The sequence below is a fragment of the Canis lupus genome, chromosome 20 (assembly GCF_003254725.2).
Source record: "Canis lupus dingo isolate Sandy chromosome 20, ASM325472v2, whole genome shotgun sequence".
NCBI lineage: Eukaryota > Metazoa > Chordata > Mammalia > Carnivora > Canidae > Canis > Canis lupus.
The window spans coordinates 26,085,900-26,106,583 of NC_064262.1; the positions used below are offsets into that span (position 1 = coordinate 26,085,900).

The window sequence follows — 20,684 nt, forward strand, 5'->3', positions numbered from 1 at the left end:
CATGTACACTAAGGCCATGGCAAAAAGCCATGTATGTACAGGTATTCATATGTGTGCATGTGTATTTTTGATTTGCCATGGGCTTATTAGTTTTAGAGCCTTCTGAAGTATCTAGGTCTTTGTCACTTTGAACCATCACATTTGCTTAGGTTAGCTGCATTTGGAGTTTTTTTGCCTAAGGCTTATGCTTTTAATCCTGACTCCATGTCTGTTGATCAAAATAGTTGACAGATGTTGGTAGAGCCCTTCTTTGAACTTTGGGTGAGTGCTTATGCTTCTGTGAACTGCTGTAGGAAGTCATGCAGCAGTCTGGCATTACCTGTTACACACAACATTGTATCTCCACTTTAATCTCATTTTTAAAGAATTCTGCAGTCTACTTTCTGTGGGATTAAAGTACCTCTCCCCGTAGGGTGCTTTCTTGGACATTTAGAAGAGTCAGTGGTTAAAATCCTGGGATTTGAAAGCAGACAGACCTGAGCTTGCATGCCTCTTTATTATTTACTAGCTATTTTATGTTAAGTGAGTTATTAACTGCTCAGAAATTTATTTCCCTTACACAAAATGTGAATTAAAATGGGACCTACCTCCTGGCCCTTACTGAAGATTTTAAAATAAAATGCATGAAAAACTGGTAGCATCTAAGCAGTCAGTATGTGGAAAGTATTCATTTCTTTTCCCTCGTCCTAACTGCATATGGTGACATGTGATAGTTAGAGTTTTAGACCACCTACCTGGCCAAGGGCCTTGGCCAGACTGGCATTTTGCTTGTGGGATGAAATGTTTCCTAACTGAATACTGTCTGCTTCCTGCTCCAGCCACATCAACCGGAAGACACAATATGAGAACCCAGTTCTAGAAGCCAAACGGAAGAAACAGCTTGAGCAGCAGCAGCAGCCCCAGCAGCAGCAGCAGCAGCAGCAACAGCAGCAGCAGCCACCAGAAGGTTGGCTTTCCCTTGATGTGTGGGCAGAGGAGCTTGGGGTGCTGACACCCCCGTGTGGTCAGAACTGGCCTCTGTATTCACATCCTCCTGCCATCCTATAGACCTGATGTCCTGCAGGAGGTGGATGGCAGAGCTTCTGTTGGAGATCCGTGCCCAGAACCTAGACATCAGCTGGGGGGGGGGGGGGGGGGGGGCTGGCGTGGAGAGGGGGAGGGAGGGCAATCCCAAGCCCCCCACTCTCCACTGTAATTTAGAAAGAGGCTGTCATCAGACTGGAGGACTTTCTGTTGCCCCAGCATGTTTACATACCAACTGGTGTCTAAATCGAAACGGCTTTGAGCACTTTAAGAGGAGTTCCTGCATAATTCTAACTTTCCCCCACTAGGAGGAAAAATTAGGAGTTCTAATTTTAGGAACATGACATGTAAGAATCAAAAAGAGCTGGTAATTTTGAATGCTTTTTAAAAACTATAAGTTAATTCATGCTCTTTATAAAAATATGAACAGCTCAAGAATAGAGAACATTAAGTTCTCCTCTGCTGGCCCCTGTCCCATTCTCAATGATAAACACTGTGCAGAATCTTTCTAGGATTGTACGTAGATACATATTCTAACAAAAATCAGATCATAACTTTTATGTATGTGTGCATGTGTGTGTGTATATATATTATACACATATATTAGCTTTGTGACTTCATTTTCTCATTTAAGTTTATTTCTTACATATTTCAAAGCTGATTGATATAGATTTACTCAATTATTTTTAAGAAGTGCATAATTTTCCATTTTGTGAATCTCTACTTCATTTAGCCACCTTTTTAATTAATAGATCTGTTTGTTAATAACCATCTCTTTATTAATAGTTTTTCTAGTTTTTCATTGCAGCCTTTTAAAATGATAGGCTTAATACCCCTTCAACATAATATGCAAATAGCAAACATATGAAAATCAAATATAATACTTTCCTTATTGTAATATTGAATATAATAAATATAGACTATTGAGTAGAAGTTGGGAAACCCTTTCTGTAAATGGCCAGTGAGTGGATATTTTAGGTTTTGCTATTCATAAAGTCCCTATTACACCTGTTCATCTCTGCTCTTAACATATTGAAAGGAGATATATATTAATATCTGTTAATAAGATATTAAGTTAAGATATAAAGTTAATAAGTGCAGCTGTGTTCCAATAGAACATTTTTTATGAACACTGAAATTTGAATTTCATGTAATTGTCATGTATTACAAATTATTTCCCATTTTAATTTTTTGTGGTAATTAGAAAATAGAAAAGCCATCCTTGTCTCAAAAGTTGTATAAAGGGCCTGGGTGGCTCAGTGGTTAAGCATTTGTCTTTGGCTCAGGGCATGAACCCGGAGTTCCAGGATCAAGTTCTGCATCGGGCTCCCTGCATAGAGCCTATTTCTCCCTCTGCCTATGTCTCTGCCTCTCTCTCTCTCTCTCTCTCTCTCTGTTTCTCTCATGAATAAATAAATAAAATATTTTTTTAAAAAGCTGTATAAAAATGGACACTAAGGCCAAATTCAGCCTATAAACCAAAGGTAGCCAATCACTGCCATAGATTGTATTTTACTGTTGTGCTTTTTGTTTGGTTTGTTCGTTTGTTTTTTAAGTAAATTCTACACCCAACGTGGGGCTAGAACTCATGATCCTAAGTTCAAAACTTGCAGGCTCTACCAACTAAGCCAGCCAGGCACCCCCTAGACTGTATTTCAGATAGAGTGTGTATGTGTGTATCTGTGTGTGTGTGTGTGTATGTGTGTGCACCTCTGGAAAAATTCTCCTTTCTACCTTCATCTCTTTTCTATTTAAAAAAGATATCTTAAAATATTTTTTCCAAGCTGGTGAAACTATTGTGTTAGAAAGTGCTGTTTGGGGAATGGAGGTGTACAGTTGAATATATTAGCTTAGCTGGAAAGTGACTAAATCTCAAGGGCCACTCACAGTGAGTTATTTCTGAGCTTCCAAGTTGAGTATGAGTACAGTTAGGACACAGCAGTATTGGTGATAGGTCCCATTCGGGTTTGAGAGATGGTAGGGAATAGCACGTAAGCAAACTGCTGAAATCACCTTTACCACCTCAGACAAGCAGGCTTCAGCAGCTCAGTCTGTGTCTCAACTGCATGAGAGAAGTTTATGCCCTTACTGGGCTGGCATCAATTGATTGTATTACCTTTCCTGATATTTTTTACTTGGTCTCACTTAAGGACTCTCTAGCCAGAGAAAATTGAAGTTTTTATTGTTTATATCACAATATCTCTTTCTTCAAAGGTCTTGGGAGGTAGAGACAGACAGTCAAAGGTCTTAGGAAAGAGACAATCAAAGGCCTTAAGAGAGAGAGAGAGAGACAGATAGACACACAGGGAATCATGATGTCCTTAATAAAGACTGGGATCAGATACCAATTTTTTTTTCGATCTAAGTTCTCTGTGCCTGGTTTTATTGGTTTGGGTCATTGTATAATTAAGAAGGTGGATCCTGAGTGAGCTGACCTGCAGCTTGGAGGGAAAACAGTAAATTGTTTCTTTTTCTTATAGAATGGACAGAAGATCATTCATCGCTTGTGCCTCCTGTTATTCCAAACCACCCTCCAAGCAATCCGGAGCCAGCCAGAGAAGCTCCACTTCAGGGTAAAGTGTTTTTATAATGACCAGGGGTTTAGCTAAAAAATTTAGTTGTTTTTTTTGTTTTGTTTTGTTTTGTTTAGTTTTGTTTTAAGGAACTCATAGCTCCCAAGTCATTCCTTTGATAGTGAAAACCATAATGTTAGAACTTTTAAATATATTGTTAATCAAACTTGTCAAGAAAATTGAAAGCTTTTTTTTTGTGTAAATTTCTTCAGCTAATTGTAATGCTCTGAAAATGATAACTAATTGCCATTATGGTTTCTCAGCTTCAGCACAGTTGGCATTTTGGGCTAGATAATTCTCTGTCGTGTGGAACCTGTCCTGTGCAATAGATGTTTAGCAGCATCGTTTACTTCTGTACACTGGGTGCCAGTAGCAGCCTTCCCCTGTTGTGACCACTAAAAATGTGCCAGTCATTGCCCAATGCCCCGGTGGGGGGGGGGGGGTACCCCAGAGTTGTAAATCACTGATTTAGACACTACAGATGTTTAGTATTGGGCTCAAATAAGATAATTTGAAAAGGCACCTCGAGATATTTCAAGATCCTTGTCAACATATTTGGTTTTGACTAAGATTTTGTTTAGATACAAAATTATTTGATATTTTTATATTCTAAATACTCATCTCCTCTTCTTGCTGTAGTTTGGCATTTTTGCATGTTTTACAGTGTTTCATAGGGCCTTGCTCATTTACATTCACAAATGGTAGGAGCCCCAAAGAGGTTCACTTTTGAAAATTGGTATCTCCGGAATCTTGCTACTTTCAGGCCTCATTACTCTTAAATGATGGAGAAGATTTGGGAGGGTTTTTTGCTTATTGTTTTCCTTTTAAATAAGAAAAAATAGAACGGGTGTTATATATGATAGAATTGGGGAATGTTTGTGGTACAGACCCATTAAAAAGACTAAAATTTATCTTTGTCCTCTGTACATTTTTAAAGAAGTATTATTGTATTAGATATAAAAAGTAGAAAAACTCTTTCATCTAATTTTCATTCTTACATGACAATTTTCATGAGAAAGAAGTTGTTTCCTCACTGATAATATCATGAGATTGGTGATATGACCAGTTTATATAAAATAATTTCTCCTGGCTTGGGTGCACATTTTTATGGTGCTAATGGTTTTAATAAAGATAAAACATAGCAGATAATAACATTAATAACAATATAATTGTAGCCTCCTCTGTATTTTTTAAGTATAAAATTCCTTCTGCAACCTCATGCTGTCTGGCTTCTCTGCCTGCTGCTGATCCACCATCCTATAGTACTCTCAGGAAGAAGTGGAGTAGCTAAGTTGGTTAGACTGTTTGGTATTAACTTTACTATGTTCAATGCTCAGTGAAACTTTCCTTTGATCAAGAGTGCACTTCCAATTCCAGCAAATGATAATGTTCAAGAGAGTTGCTCTTAGGAAAACTCTCCAGTTCCACCTGGTGCTTAAGAGATTTCTGTGGCCATCCCTCCACTACCATGACCATCTTCTAAAATAACAACACACATTTATTGGGCTGTTTTTATTTACCAGACACCTGCAAAGCACTTTACCTATATTATCTGCCACGAGTATTCCTTACAACTCTCCTAAATAGTGAGGTTGGTATCATCATTACCTCTATTTACACATGTAACACTCAGGCAGAGAGAGCTTTAGTGACTTGCCCAAGGCCACACAGCCAGTAGGTAGTAGAGTACCCAATCTGAATCCTGATTGTCATTAGGAACAGTTAAGTTTCTGGCTAAAACCCTTTTTGTTCATTTGCTTTTTTGTCTTTCTTTGTGTTGGGGGGAAACACCTCATTGCATAGTGTAAACCTGTGCTGTTCGGTACAGATGCCACTAGCTACATGCTGCCATTTAAATTCATTACAGTTAAAAAATTAAAAATTCAGTTCTTCAGTTCCACTAGCCACATATCAAGGGCTCAGGAGCTACATGTGACTAGTGACTGCCATTTTGGACAGTGCACATATGGAGCACCGTCTTTGTCATAGAACGTGCTACTGGACATCACTGGTCCACGGTATTCAAACACTGGTGCCAAGAACAGTGCCAGCCTGGCAAAGAAGCAAGCCCCTAAGGGTCATTCAAGAGCAGAATTTTAGGTAAGAACCCAAAGGACCCTGAACGAGTCTAGAGTAGCCCTACACATGAGTACCTTTAATAAAAAAGAGCTGATCAGGCGATTCTCCTACATAACAAGATTGTACAACTGGTAACTTGTCCACAGACTAGGATCTCTTAGAAAATAACATGTACCACAGGGCTGCAGCAGAGAGCTCCAAATGCCACTGCTTGAAGGTAGAAAAGCACTTCTTTTCCAAAGCTCCATTAACTGATGACCACTCATACATAAAACATAATAAAACGTGCATGAATGTGAAACCCTGTGATCTTCCCACCCTAGTTAAGCGTTAAAAAAGGAAGTCAGCGGTGTCATTTCAAAGCTCTGCTCGTGTCTCTATTAAGCTGAAAACATTCTAAGTTCACAGTATGCTAATGGCTTTGAAAAAATTCATTCAGTTAAACTGCCAGGCACATTTTCACATTTTCTAACTTTGCCTATAATAAGGGTGAGAAGCTTAAACACCCAACCACCTCTTCCCGCCCTCTCAAAGACACGTTAAATCTCATTTCTTTGAGCTGTTGTTCCTTCGCTCATTTATTCAGCACAAATATTTGGAGCACATCAAGTGAAACAGGTAGAATTCTACACACCAGGTCTACAAGCAGAAATCCTCTGGAGCTTACATCACTGTGCTTGTGCACGTGTTCACATGCGGTGCCCCCGTGCACGGGGATGGGCAGGAAGGAGACACATTACTGAAGCAATACATACAACCTATGCTGTGTTGCATGGTGATAAATGCTAGGGACAGAAATAAAGCAGGAAAGGGCGGGGGGTGGGGGGTGATGGAGGAGGTATGGCGAGTTTTAATCAGATGCTCTGAGTAAGCCTCATTGTGAAGATGATGGCTGGTGCTGTCTCTGCAGAACTCAACTGTGTTTCCCCTCACGCTCTCCGAATTTCCTAGCTGCCCCTGCCTTAAGGATGTAGGCTATTCACTCCTGTCCTCAATTTTCCATCTGATAATTGCCGTGGCAGCTGTCTCCCAACAAGCCCTGAGTGCACTTGACACCACCTTACTGATGTCTTGGCAGACAACCTTGCGTGGTGAATGCTTCAAAGTCTTGCCTTTCTTTAGCCACAGTGACAGGGCTGTAGTTTGTCAAGCTTCCAACCAGCCCTGGGACTGCCCGGGCAAGAGGGAGGCTCGTGAGCAGAACTGAGAGTCTGGGCAATTTAAAAGAGCCTTTTTAAGACCCGGAAACTTTTGAAATATGCAATTAAAAATTGTATGTGTGCCCAGAGACCTTTTTTAAAAAGGCCTTTTAGCTACAGTTAACCAAAAATAACTTTTCTTCCTGGGTGCCAGGCTCTGGTGCAGGGGTACATGGAGACTTTTTCTCCTGGGTGTTTTTATTTTGATTAACACTTTTGATAGAAAAGAAATAGGGAAGGTGGGGAAGCCATGGCAAAAAGAGCAGGAGTTAGGAAGTATAATTAGGAGAGTTTAAAAAGTCTAAACGTGAAATTAGGTCCACTGTTTGGGATAGCCAGAGAAATTCTAGTAAGTCTCAATTATAGAGAAATGCCTAACAAAACCACAAATAAAATGTTTGGTTTGTGCACAAAATGTTATTGTGGATATCATTAAGAAAATTCAGTGAAAATTCAGAGGTAGTATGTTTGGAAATTATTTAGCTCTATAGCTATTAATTTATTTTAAATAAGGCAACTGAATTTGGAGCTATATGGCTTATTAGTAACTTTTTCATTTAGTTTAGATGTATTGGATTTTTTTAAAGATTTTATTTATTTATAAGAGAGGGAATAGGCAGGGGCAGTGGTAGGTAGAGGGACAGGGAGAAGCAAGCTCCTCACTGAGTAGGGAGCTCCATGTGGGGCTTAATTCCAGGACCCCGGGATCATGACCTGAGCCAAAGGCAGACAATTAACTGAGCCACCCGGGTCCCTCGATGTTTTGGATTTAAAATATTCTAAACCACATGTCCTAAACTTTTTTAGACAATAAATTTTAGTAGTGGACATGTCTGGGCTATTTTACAAATAGTTAAAAGATGAAAATTAATAGGAAAAATGACATAAATTTAGAATTCAATTCAAAGTAATGACTTCTAATTTTGAAAGTAGTGATTCTACATTTTTATCAAATTATTCTTTGTGACCATATGTTTCCTAGTATTTTCTATGTATTTTCTTTATTCATGAGAGATACAGAGAGAAGACAGAGACATAGGCAGAGGGAGAAGCAGGCTCCCCACAGAGAGCCTGATGGGGGACTCGATCCTGGACCCCAGGATCATGACCTAAGCCAAAGGCAGACGCTCAACTGCTGAGCATCCAATTGTCCCTCAGTGTATTTTCAGAATATGTTTTCTGTTTGATTAGAAACAAGTTTTTGCTCTGTTGGTTTTGCAAGTGGAAGCCAAGCCCAAGGCAACACATTGGATGTTGTATTGCAAAGTATAAACTATAGCAAAACAGAAGACACAAAGCAAAGACCCACTTCATCTTCTGTGAAGGGTCTCAGGACAGCTCCATTGCTGCCAAACTATGTGATCTGAAACCAAAAGTGTTTCAGATGATGGACAGCAGTTCCATTTTTCTCTTCTACCTTCTCTTGGATCTTCATGCTGAAACACACTAAATAGATACCATCTCCCCCTTCTTAAACAAAGGGATGAACCTTATTAGTGCAACCAAGAGAGGAAATTTCCTAAAAACCTTAAGTACAAGAGCTTGGAGAAGTTATCCATAAATTGTGTCATTTCTTATTTGACTCACCTTCTCACTCTCACAGGGACTCTCCTTATGCTTTTCTTGTTATCGTCCAGGCAAACCCTTTTTTACACGAAATCCTTCTGAGTTGAAAGGCAAGTTCATTCACACAAAGCTGCGGAAGAGCAGTCGTGGCTTTGGCTTCACTGTTGTTGGAGGGGATGAACCGGACGAGTTTCTGCAGATCAAGAGCTTGGTCTTGGATGGTCCTGCCGCACTGGATGGCAAGATGGAGACAGGTAGAGATGATGCTGCCACGTGGTGGCCCCCGCATTTCCTGCCACTCAGCCCCTGGACAAGAGCAGACGGCATCAGGGGTGCATGACTTTCTAAATGGCTTTTAATCTGTGCATTAACCAGATTCCTCCACTCTATCAAGGCATTCCCTGGTAAAAATTTAGAACTTTGGAGCCATTTTACTGTTAGGATGCTATTGAATACCCATAAAGCAGTAATTTACTAAAAACTTAGATCTGTCTGAATAGAAGAATTCTAAACTTGGATTTCTGCAGCGAGAATTTTTTTTTGAAGAAATCTCAATGTTCTTTCAATGATCATTATATTCTCATTAGCAGGGAAGGCAGGGAAGACACTAGACACTAAAGAATGCCTTATTAGCAGTTAAAATAAGTAATAGAAGTAGTCTCTTTGGGCCCTGTGATACTACCCCCAAATCCAGTTTCAGTTCACATTCTGTTGGTAGGATTTTACAGTATCATGTTGTTAGAATTTTTTTTTGGCTACTGTTGGTTTTCCTTTTTAACCCCAAACTCTTATCTTTTGCAGGAGATGTCATTGTCAGCGTGAACGACACCTGTGTTTTGGGACACACGCATGCACAAGTTGTGAAAATCTTTCAGTCCATTCCCATTGGTGCCAGCGTGGACCTTGAACTCTGCCGGGGTTACCCATTGCCTTTTGACCCAGATGACCCCAATACGAGTTTAGTGACCTCGGTGGCCATTTTGGATAAAGAACCAATTATTGTGAATGGGCAAGAGACCTATGATTCGCCAGCTAGTCACAGCAGTAAAACAGGCAAAGTCAATGGCATGAAGGATGCCAGGCCAAGCAGCCCTGCTGACGTGGCTTCAAACGGTTCCCATGGTTACCCCAATGACACTGTCTCTTTGGCTTCCTCCATAGCCACTCAGCCGGAACTCATAACTGTTCATATAGTCAAAGGGCCAATGGGCTTTGGGTTTACTATTGCAGACAGTCCCGGTGGCGGCGGCCAAAGAGTGAAACAGATTGTGGACAGTCCAAGGTGCCGTGGCCTGAAAGAAGGGGATCTTATAGTGGAAGTTAATAAAAAGAACGTGCAGGCTCTGACCCACAACCAAGTTGTGGATATGCTGATCGAATGTCCAAAGGGAAGTGAGGTGACATTGTTGGTGCAACGAGGAGGTATGTTGTAGCTTTCTTGTGTTCTGTGATTTTTTTTTTTTTTTAACCCAGAATCTGTTGTTTAATTTACCAGACTTCAGGTGGCTTTGGGAGGCTTTTTTTAGTCTACTCTTCAGGATCATTTTTATTTAAATATTTGGAAACTATTCAAAATTCCTTCTATTTTTGCCAAATGGTAGGTTCTGTAGGATAAAGGTTATGTTTATATGTTAGGTTATACACATGCAGCTAGAGTGATACTTTTTTTTTTTTTTAAGATTTTATTTATTCATGAGAGACACAAAGAGAGGCAGAGACACAGGCAGAGAGAGAAGCAGGCTCCACTCAGGGAGCACAATGTGGGACTCGATCCTGAAACTCCAGGATGACGCCCTGGGCCAAAGGCAGGTGCTCAACCACTGAGCCACCAAGGCATCCCCCCAGAGTGATACTTTTGAATGTAAATCACATTGTGCTTTTAAAAAACCATTAATAAAAAAAAAAAAAAAAAAAAAACATTAATAAGGGCACCTAAGTGGTTCAGTCAGTTAAGCCTCTGCCTTCAGCTTCGGACATGATCCCAAGGTCCTAGGAATGAGCCCTGCATCAGGCTCCCTGCTTAGCTGGAAGCCTGCTTCTTCCTCTCCCTCTGCCTGTAGCTCCCCTGGTTGTGCTCTCTCTCTCTCTGTCAAATAAATAAATAAAATATTTAAAAAACGTAAAAAACCATTAATATTTTTAAATCTCTATACTTATTCTCCTGAATCTGCCCTACATAATGTGCATGCAAAATGTGGCTCTGTGCCACTCTTCTAGCTTCATCTCACACCCTTCTCCACTTGTCACTATGCTCCAGCCACCTGATTTCTTTTTGGAAATGCCTTTAGTGCTCCAAGCCCTGGTTGTCTCAGGGCCTTTGCATTTCCTGTTCCCTCTTCTTGGAATGTTCTTTCCCCAGCTGTTCACTTGGCTGGCTCAAATCTCATTCAAGTCTCCTCCTGTGTGATGGTTTGTCTGATTACTTATTTAAAGTAGTTCCCCAGGGTGCCTGGGTGGCTCAGTTGGTTAAGCATCTGACTTCAGCTCAGATCATGGTCTCAGGGTCCTGGGATCAAGCCCCACATCAGGTTTCCTGCTCAAGAGGGAGTCTGCTTGTCTCTTTCTTTCTCTGACCCTCCCCCAGCTTGTGCTCTCTCTGCCTCTTTCTCAAAGAAATTTAAAAAAAAAAATCTTTTAAAAAATAAGTAAAAATAAAGTAGTCCCCTACTTCCTTGTAGTCTTTACTGCAGCACCCCCATTTTTCATTGCCTTTATCACATCATTATTATTATCATTGCAAGTCATTGTTTTGTGTGTTTATTTCTTTGTTGCTCTTTTTTTACTAGATAAAAGATTCATAAAGTAGGCAGGGCCCACGTCTACCTGCTGACATTGGATCCCCGCACTTAACATAATACCTGACTCCTGCTAGGCATTCATGAATGAAAAGATAATGTATGAGTATGCAATTATTTATACTTGGTAGGAGCAACAGCTCTCCACCAATTATATGAGAAACATATGTCAACATACCCACATTTTAATGAAGTGGTGAAGGATCTCAGAGAAGTTAGGGATTCTTAATCTTGAGACGTTAGATTTTCTTCTTTCCGAAGCCTGCACTGCTTACCTCTGCCTCACCAGAACTCCCACTATCTCACACTGAGAAATACTTTCCACACTGTTGAAATGCTTTGCTCCTGGATATGTGTTTGTGACTGGTCTTGATTGATCTTGTTCAGTCAGTTTTTCCCAACACAATTTGTTTCATGCACAACATACTCTGACCATCTGAAAAGAGATCAGAAACTAGACTTTTATTTCCTCATGGTTCCATTGCAACAGAGGAGTTCATGTGTGTTACAGCAACTGTGTTCTCATGCTCTCATGAAGTTGTGTGTTCTGTAGTCAAAATGATTCAGGTCATTGGAAGGAAATCCAAAATTCAGAGCAACTATCTGTGTGAACTGAAATGCTCAGCCAACCCTTCTAAAATAGTTGTAAAAGCCATTGTGCGGATTTAATTTTTTAACCTGTTATCTTCTATGATGCCATTTTGAAAAATCTTCTTGTACCTGGATCACTTGACTGCATAGGTCATTGTTTTTTCAGCAGTGACTGAGATGTAGTAGAAAGTGACTTGAGCTTCAGAATGATGAAGGTGGTGGTGGTGGTGGTAATGATGATGGTAGTGGCTGGTGGTGGTGATGATAGTAGTAGCTGGTGGTGATGATGATGACGACAAGGACAATAAGTGATGCTTATGGATAAGCTGGCAATTTACAAAGCACCTTTCATATTGGCATATGCTCTTATCTCACTTTTACCATGTCCTTGAAAGGTTGGAAGGTGCCAACCCAAAATATGACTGTGAAGTAAAGCTCAAATCTGTTCAGTGCTCTGCCCAACTTCTCAATAACACTAGTTTTTGCATAATCGCTGATTTCTATAGCCAGCAACTTGAAAACTTAAATGGTTCTTGGTCCATCAGGGCCCTTTCTGATTTAGCCACTGCTCATTTGATGGCCACAAACCACCCTGCTCTCCTACCTGATTTATTTGCTCCTTCATTTCGTTTGTCATTTCATTCTATTAGGTTCACTTTAAGGAGACCAAAAAATAAAGTCTCATTACAACATACTAACTACCACAGTTACTGGAACCATATTGTAATGAATATGCCCAAACTACCATACAACTGTTTATAGAAACATACCCCTTGATTTCAAATATGTTTGCATTCTCTCTTCTTAATTTCTAAGACCTTTTTGTTAAGGCCATTACATTTTATAAACTTAAATTAATATGGAAAGACCCAGAATATATTGCCACATTAGTCAACATCTACATAGTTTATTCCAGAACCTGAGTAATTTAAAATCACTCTAACATCAGCAGTCTTTAAAATACACCATATGCCTTGTGTTTGATTTATGTATTGGATAGAAAGTTTGTACATCTGCATTTGGCAGGCTAGCACCAGCTACTATTAATCTTTCTAGAAAGCATATAAATATATTTGTTTCCGCCATATATTAGCTATTGGAACTAGGGCTGACATTTTAATCATCACTCCTGTATGGTGGGGGTGTAAATGAGAAGGTTTAGTGAAGCAACAAAGACAGCATCTAGGTTGAATGAGAAAGTAAATGGCCACTTCTCAGATTCTTTCTAATGAATCTCATTTCTGTCAAAACTCCTGGTAAGCAGATTGATAAACTCATGATTCTTGTGAGTCTTGGGATTCAAATCTCGAGGATGAGGCTTTCTGTACTTTAAAGAACTGGCCTTTTCTACTGTGGGACAGAACCAGCTACAGCGATATTTTGTTTTAATTCTTAATCTTCTCATTTTTGATACCTGTTCTTGTCAAGATTGGGGACATTTTGATTTTTGGTATTTTTTTTCCCAAACTGGAAATCAAGCAGAAGTTAAAATATCATTTGTAAATTTCTGGGATTAGACAGTTTCCTGGATCAGGCATGGAGTTGGTGGGGTTGTCCATCCACATGCCCTGGCAGCTGGGACCATTACTGACTTATTTACAAGTCTCTTCTCTGTAAACACGTCCCTGCCTACTGGTTCGTCAGTCATGTTCTTCATGGGGCACTACCTTCTTCCTAGGGTCAGCTCCCCATCTTCCCGTGGTGCTTCCTTTCCTCCTCCTCCCTCTGCTGTGCAGTCAAAAGAATGCTTTTTATTTATTTTACTTTTACATAGTATTTGCATTCAGATGCCTGTTGCGTGACACTGGGGTGAATCTAGAGGCCTTTTTTGAGGTGTTGGAAAATTATGCTAGAAGGTGATTACTATTTTTTTCAATACTGTTTTTTTTATTGACAAAAGATCATTTGTCCCATAAAGGTTTTGTTTGTTTTGTCTTGCTTTTCGTAAAAAAAAAAGGGGGGGGGTGGATATTATATGTAACGGAATTACCTGTGCCTCAGAGTATATTTGGTGTATTTGGCTAATTCACACCAGTTGGTAGTTGGGATATCTTTAGGATATAATATTGTATTGAGTCAGAATATTCTGTTTCAAGATTTGGCAAAACTTTAAGGAAGTGGGGAACACATGTTTTGCTTTTGAGAAATAGTGTGTGTTGAAAAGAAAGCTGAACTGGGGTGTCAAGTGGATCCCCGTAGGTCCACCTCCACTCTTAGCTGCTCTGCATGTCTGTCCAGGTTACTGCTCCTGTCCTGAGACTCATTTCTTTATCAACAAAATGGATGTTTTGAACTAGATCATCTTCAGAGTGACCCTTTTTGGCTCTACCTTTATGCACAAAATGATGTCATTAATATGTTGAAAAACAAAATTCAACTGAGTAAATGTTAAAGGCTTTATTGGCTTTCTTCGGTGATTCATGAATCGGGCATCCCACGTAGCAGAAGGAAAGGAACTCTGAGGAGCTGTACAAAATGGAAGGCCTTTTTAATGCAGAAAAGAGTGGGACATGGGAGTTATACTACCAAAAGCAGGTTGGTTATAACTATCTTATTTGTTTATTTATTTTAAGATTTTGTTCATTTCTTTGACAAAGAGCAGAACATAAGCAGGGGGAAGAAGGCAGAGGGAGAAGCAGGCTCCTGACTGAGCAGGGAGCCCGATGTGGAGCCCAATCTTGATCCCAGGATCCTGGGATCATTACCTGAACCCAAGACAGACGCTTAACCACTGAGCGCCCCAAGGTTACCTTTCTTTAAGGGAAAGCAGGCATCTATCAGGCATGTTACCTTATTAGTGCTGAATTACTAGGTAACTCCAGGTGGAGTGATTGAAGATTACATTCCTAGGAGAGGCCAAAACTGTAGCTAAGATTTAAGTCTCAGTTTGGTGATACGGTGCTTAGCATAAATGGCTCCATTTTGGGCCTGGAGTTTCATTTTTAACAATTCCCTCCTTTTAATCAGATTCCCAGCCTAAGAGATGTGACCAAAGTTTAAGGCATTAGCCCTACTCCTAATGACTGTTCTGAAGTTCTCACAGTTTTCGCTAATCTTCTGTGATGGTACACACAGGTCGTGACATCTTTTTGTTAAATCTCTGTGTGGTTTTCACAGGTCACAAATTCAGGTTCACGTTTTTTAAGCTGGTCATGCTCTTTGTTGCTTTTCTGATGATCCGGTACTGGAGGATTATTTGCTTGGTGCTTAGCAGTTGCAAACATGCATTTAAAGCTTCTGAGAGAAAAAAAAAAGAAAGCTTCTGAGAGAATATAATGCACCAGGGAGACTATTAGGATTATTATAAATAGGATAATTAGCAATGTCTGGAATGTACTTTGGAATCATGGTCCCTAAGACCCAAACCAGTCAGAATCAAAGAAGTCAAGACCCCAGTGAAGAAGTCATTTTATTAGGGCAACTGGCTTTTTTTGATGATCTTACATAGCTGAATTTCAGCTAATGCAGAAGTGTTAATCCAGGTGCAGCAAGTGATACTGGCCATAGTACAGACACCTCCTTTGTTAGCTAAAAGATAATCAAAAGCTATTCTATTACCAAGAACAACTTTGGCCAGAGAGTCTAGGAATTTTTGTTGGGCAGCTATTGCTTTAGTAGCAGATTCTATAAGATCTTGAAGAGTTAAGGAGAGTCCTAATCATAGCATGAGGGCATTTACTACTAGCCAGGGGATCAGTGGTCTCCCAAAGGAAGCTAATCTTGAATCATGAGTGCCTACGTGGTAATTCCTGTTTTTACCCTTTGAACAAGCTGGTTTAAACAAATATGTAAAGAAAAGGGCATAAGATTCTAGAGCCAGATGATGGAAATTTAAATCACAGCTTCTAGTTTTATTTGCTTTATGACCTTAGGCAAGTCATCTGAAAAAATGGGAATAATAGTACTTAATTTGCATGTGCCTGATGGAGATAAAATCATATAGCATTTGTGCTAATTGCTGGCATAGAAGTAATCACAATAAATCAGTAGTGTTTTACTGCTGTTACCAATATCAGAAGCAATTAGGGCTGGCTTTTTATTTAAGAAAAAAGAGGGTGGTGCCTGGGTGGCCAAGTTGGGTAAGTGTCTGACTCTTGATTTCGACTCAGGTCATGATCACAGGGAATCAAGCCCCATGTCAGGCTCAATCCTCAGTGGGAGGAGTCTGGTTCCCTACTCTCCTTCTCCCTCTCCCTCTACCCACCGCTCCAGCTCGCACACACACACTCTCTCTCTCTCAAAAGATAAAATAAAATCTTAAAAAAAAAAGCTCTATCCAGATGTACGGTATACTAATCTCAGGGTATGACTGCCAGGCATTCTGTTTTTTTGTAGAAGCTCCATGGGCAAAATTTTTTTTTTAAGATTTTATTTATTTATTCATGAGAGAAACAGAGAAAGAGAGAGAGGCAGAGACATAGGCAGAGGGAGAAGCAGGCTCCCTTCCTGGAGCCTGATATGGGACTGGGTCCCAGGACCTGGGGATCACGACCTGAGTTGAAGGCAGACGCTCAGCGGCTAAGCCACCTGGGTGTCCCTCCACAGGTGATTCTGATGTACAACTAGAGTGGCAACCACTCTGAGGCTCCTACCCTCATGGACCTTATCCATTTAGGTTCTGTGACATCTCACTTGGAAAACTGGGTTATAAAACTAAACAATTATTTTCATTTCTGAATAATATTCTCCTTTTCAAGTCGACTGTATAAGAAGCAGGTTGCTCGATCTTCCCTAAGGTCCATCTCATTCGTAGTCAGCTTCGTAGTCATGCCTCATACCTTGACAAGCATGACACAGAGACATTGAAAGCCAAAAATTAGATATGGAAGTGGTGGTGGTGATGGTAATGACCATGTTCCTGCTCTCGTCGATTGAGTGCTCGCATGTGTCAGGCTTGTTACCATGGTACAGGCAATACGTAGACACACACTTAAATAAAACCTCACTGCACCCTGTTGTTGTGACTGCATTGCCCTGCCTTAATTTGCATTGTGATTCTGAGCAGGGTCCTCAGGGAAACGAAGGCAGTGATTGTTAGCCCCTCCACTAGGAAAACAAATGAAGAAATTATTTTTGCTTTCAGTGTTGAAATGCCGCAGCTAAATTTGCTTCATATAAAGTAAAGGGGAGATTTCTGGTTTGGTTGGAAAAATACGTATAAGACTCTTCCTTGTTTAAACCACTTATAGTAAAACAGTGAACACTTCCACCATGTGCCAGGCAAAGTTGGCTCTAAACATTTTATATATCATAATTTAAAAGAGCCCCATGAGGGAAGTAAAATCTTAGCTCCATTTAGGAGCAGAGGATACAAAGCTCTGGAGAGAGGACAGTGATTTCCCAGAATCACACATCTGGTTAGTGGCAAAGCCAGGATGTGAACCCAGAAGTTTAGATTCTAGAGACTGGGCTCTTAACCACTATGCTAAGCAGCATCTTGGCTTATAGATGAGAGACTTCAATACCATAACTATTAAGGAGTATATCTTACATATAAAGTAATGAATAAGGTCTGAAGTCTGCAGGCAAATAGATGCCACTTAATTTTTCATCAAAATTTACTGATGATATTTAGTTCATTAAATCATCATTGATCCATATAGGAAAAGCAATATCTAATCTCATCATCTGAGCACATCATTAGCATTAGATCTTTGTGTGTACTTTTTTTCCTTCTGAAGCGATGCTAAACCATCATAATTAGAACTGCAGTGAGCTGTGTGCCCGAGTTAAACCCAGATGATCAGGTGCCGCTCTTCTCTTTGCCCTCTGGTCTTGGACTGGAGAATGAATGGCAAATTGCACCACTTAAATGTTTGACTGCAAGAATCTTTCAGATTGAGCTGCAGGGCCTCTGAAAAGGGGAATCCAGGTTGGTTGCAGAGTGATATCCTAATAGTGATAGAATTCAGTGTATTCGCATCAGCAAGTTCCGTCACTTCTCCCTCTCAAAAGCCCCAGCTCCGTCGACTTCCCACTTTGTCCCTGGCCTCTGCCATCCATCATATGGTGCCTGGCCTGGCTATGGCCTTGCAGCCCATCTGAGAGCTTCCTAGGGTCCATTCTCCTACTAGAGTGATTGCAAGTCAATTGAATCCCAGCAGTCCTCGTGTCAAAATGACTTCTCGTCATCCCAGGTCGGCTCCAAGGTCCTGTGCCAACGCCCTAGCACTTGCCCTTCCCTCAGTCTGAATGTCTCTTCTTCAAGGGGGCCACAGGGCTCTCTCAAACCCTTCAGGCTTCGGCTCAGAGGTTCTATCCTCCAAGAAGCCTGCTGTCCCCTCCCTGTAGGAAATAACATCGAACCCTAGCATCTCTCTCTGCTCTGTGATTCTCCCTCATGGCACTCACACTTTCTTGTGACCTCCATGAGAGCAGAGACTTGGTCTCACTCACTACCTCATCCATGCCACCTGAGATCATGTCTGGCGCATTGTGTGTGTACAGAAGGTCATATATGTTAAATGAAAAAATATAAATTCATATCTGGCCCTTCAATTTTGTAAATGCTAATCCTCAAGAGAACTCTCTGAGGTGAGCACTGTGTTTTTTAAATTTTATAAGACTTTTTAAGTTTTTATTTTAATTCCAGTTAATGGACAGTGTTATATTAGTTTCAAGTGTACAATATAGTGATTCAACACTTCCTTACATTACCTGGTGCTCATTGCAAGTGTACTCCTTATTCCCCATCACCTGTTTAACCCAACCCCACGCACCTCCCCTTTGTGTAACCATCATTTTGTTCTCTTAGTTAAGAAGCTGTTTCTTAATTTGTCTCTCTTTTTCCCTTTGCTCATCTTAAATTCCACCTATGAGTGAAATCATATTCTATTTGTCTTTCTCTAACTTATTTCACTTAGCATTATTCTTTCTAGCTCCATCTGTATCATTTCAAATGGCAAGCTTTCATTCTTTTTTTTTTTTTTTAGATTATATTATTTATTCATGAGAGACCCACAGAGATAGAGAGGCAGAGACACAGGTAGAGGGAGAAGCAGGCTCCATGCAGGGAGCCCGATGTGGGACTCGATCCCGGGTCTTCAGGATCACACCTTGGGCTGAAGGCAGTGCAAAACCGCTGAGCCACCCAGGCTGCCCAACTTTCATTTTTTATGGCTGAATAATGCACCACTATATATAGATACCACATCTTTTTTTATCCATTCATCAGATGATGCATGCTCGGGCTGCTTCTATATCTTAACTATTGTAGATAATGTTGCTATAAACATAGGGGTGTATGTATCTCCTTGAATTAGTGTTTTTTGTATTCTTTGGGTAAATACCCAGTAGTGTGATTGTTGGATCATAGGGTAGATCTATTTTTAACTTTTTGAGGAGCCTCCATACTGTTTACCACTGTGCCTGTACCAGTTAGCATTCCCACCAACAGTATAAGAGGGTTCTTTTTCTCCACATCTTCTACAGCACTTGTTTCTTGTGTTTTTTTTTTATTTTAGCCATATCTCATTGTAGTTTTGATTTGCATTTCCCTGACAATGAGTGATGTTGAGCATATTTTCATGTGTCTGTTAGCCATCTGTATGTCTTCTTTGGTGAAATGTCTGTTCATGTTTTCTGCCCATTTTTTAATTGGATTATTTGTTTTTTGGGTTTGAGTTTTATAAGTTTATATATTTTGGATACTAGCCCTTTATCACATATGTCATTTGCAAATACCTTCACCCATTCTGTAGGTTTCCTTTTAGTTTTGTTGATTCTTTCCTTCTCTGTGCAGAAGCTTTTTATCTTGATATATAGTCCTAATGTTTATTTTTGCTTTTGTTTCCCTTGCCTCAGGAGACATAACTAGAGAAAACTTGTGACAACTGATGTCAAAGAGGTTACTGCCCATGCTCTCTTCTGGGATTTTTATGGTTCTCACATTTAGGTCTTTCATCCATTTTGAATTTATTTTTGTGTATGTTGTAAGAAAGTGTTCCAGTTTCATTCTTTTGCATATTGCTGTCCAGTATTCCCAACAGCATTTGTTGAAGAAGCTGTATTTTTCCCAGTGGATATTTTTTCCTGCTTTGTCGAAGATGAGCTGACCACATAATTGTTAGTCCATTTCCAGGTTTTCTCTTCTGTTCCATTGTGTCTATTTTTGTGTCAATACCATTCTGTCCTGATCACTACAGCTTTGTAATGTAGCTTGAAGTCTGGAATCATGCCGCCAGCTTTGCTTTTCTTTTTCAAGATTGCTTTGGTTATTCAGGGTCTTTTGTGGTTCCATATATGTTTTAGAATTATTTTTCTAGTTCTATGAAAAATGCTTTGATTTTGTGATAAGGACTACAATAAATGTGTAGATTGCTTTGGGTCGTATAGACATTTTTTAATCTTTTTTTTTTTTTAATTTTTTTTTATTTATTTATGATAGTCACAGAGAGAGAAAGAGAGAGAGGCAGAGACACAGGCAGAGGGAGAAGCAGGCTCCATGCACCGGAAGCCCGATGTGGGACTCGATCCCGGGTCTCCAGGATCGCGCCCTGGGCCAAAGGCAGGCGCCAAACCGCTGCGCCACCCAGGGATCCCCGTATAGACATTTTAACCTTATTTGTTCTTCTGATCCATGAGTATGGAATGCTTTCCATTTTGTTATGTTATTTTCAGCATCTTTCATCAGTGTTTTATAGTTTTATAGTTTTCAGAATATAGGTCTTTACCTCTTTGGTTAGCTTTATTCCTAGGTAGCTAATTGTTTTTGGTATAATTGTAAATGGGATTGTTTTCTTGATTTCTGTTTCTGTTGCTTCATTATTAGTGTATAGAAATGAAATAGAATTCTGTCAATTGATTTTGTATCTTGCAACTTTACTGAATCACTTTATCAGTTCTAGCTATTTTTTGAT

At 40.0% G+C, this 20,684-nt stretch overlaps 1 protein-coding gene across 21 annotated transcripts in view; it reads left to right on the forward strand.

Annotated features, from left to right (window-relative positions):
• MAGI1 (membrane associated guanylate kinase, WW and PDZ domain containing 1) overlaps positions 1-20,684 on the forward strand; it is a 641,003-nt gene that overhangs the window by 553,828 nt on the left and 66,491 nt on the right. For all 21 annotated transcript variants that reach the window (XM_025456491.3, XM_025456481.3, XM_025456483.3 and 18 more), the window contains 4 exons: positions 819-946; positions 3,504-3,596; positions 8,512-8,694; positions 9,242-9,862. In XM_025456491.3, coding sequence (XP_025312276.1) covers positions 819-946; positions 3,504-3,596; positions 8,512-8,694; positions 9,242-9,862 — 1,025 coding nt within the window. The remainder of the gene's footprint in view (positions 1-818; positions 947-3,503; positions 3,597-8,511; positions 8,695-9,241; positions 9,863-20,684) is intronic.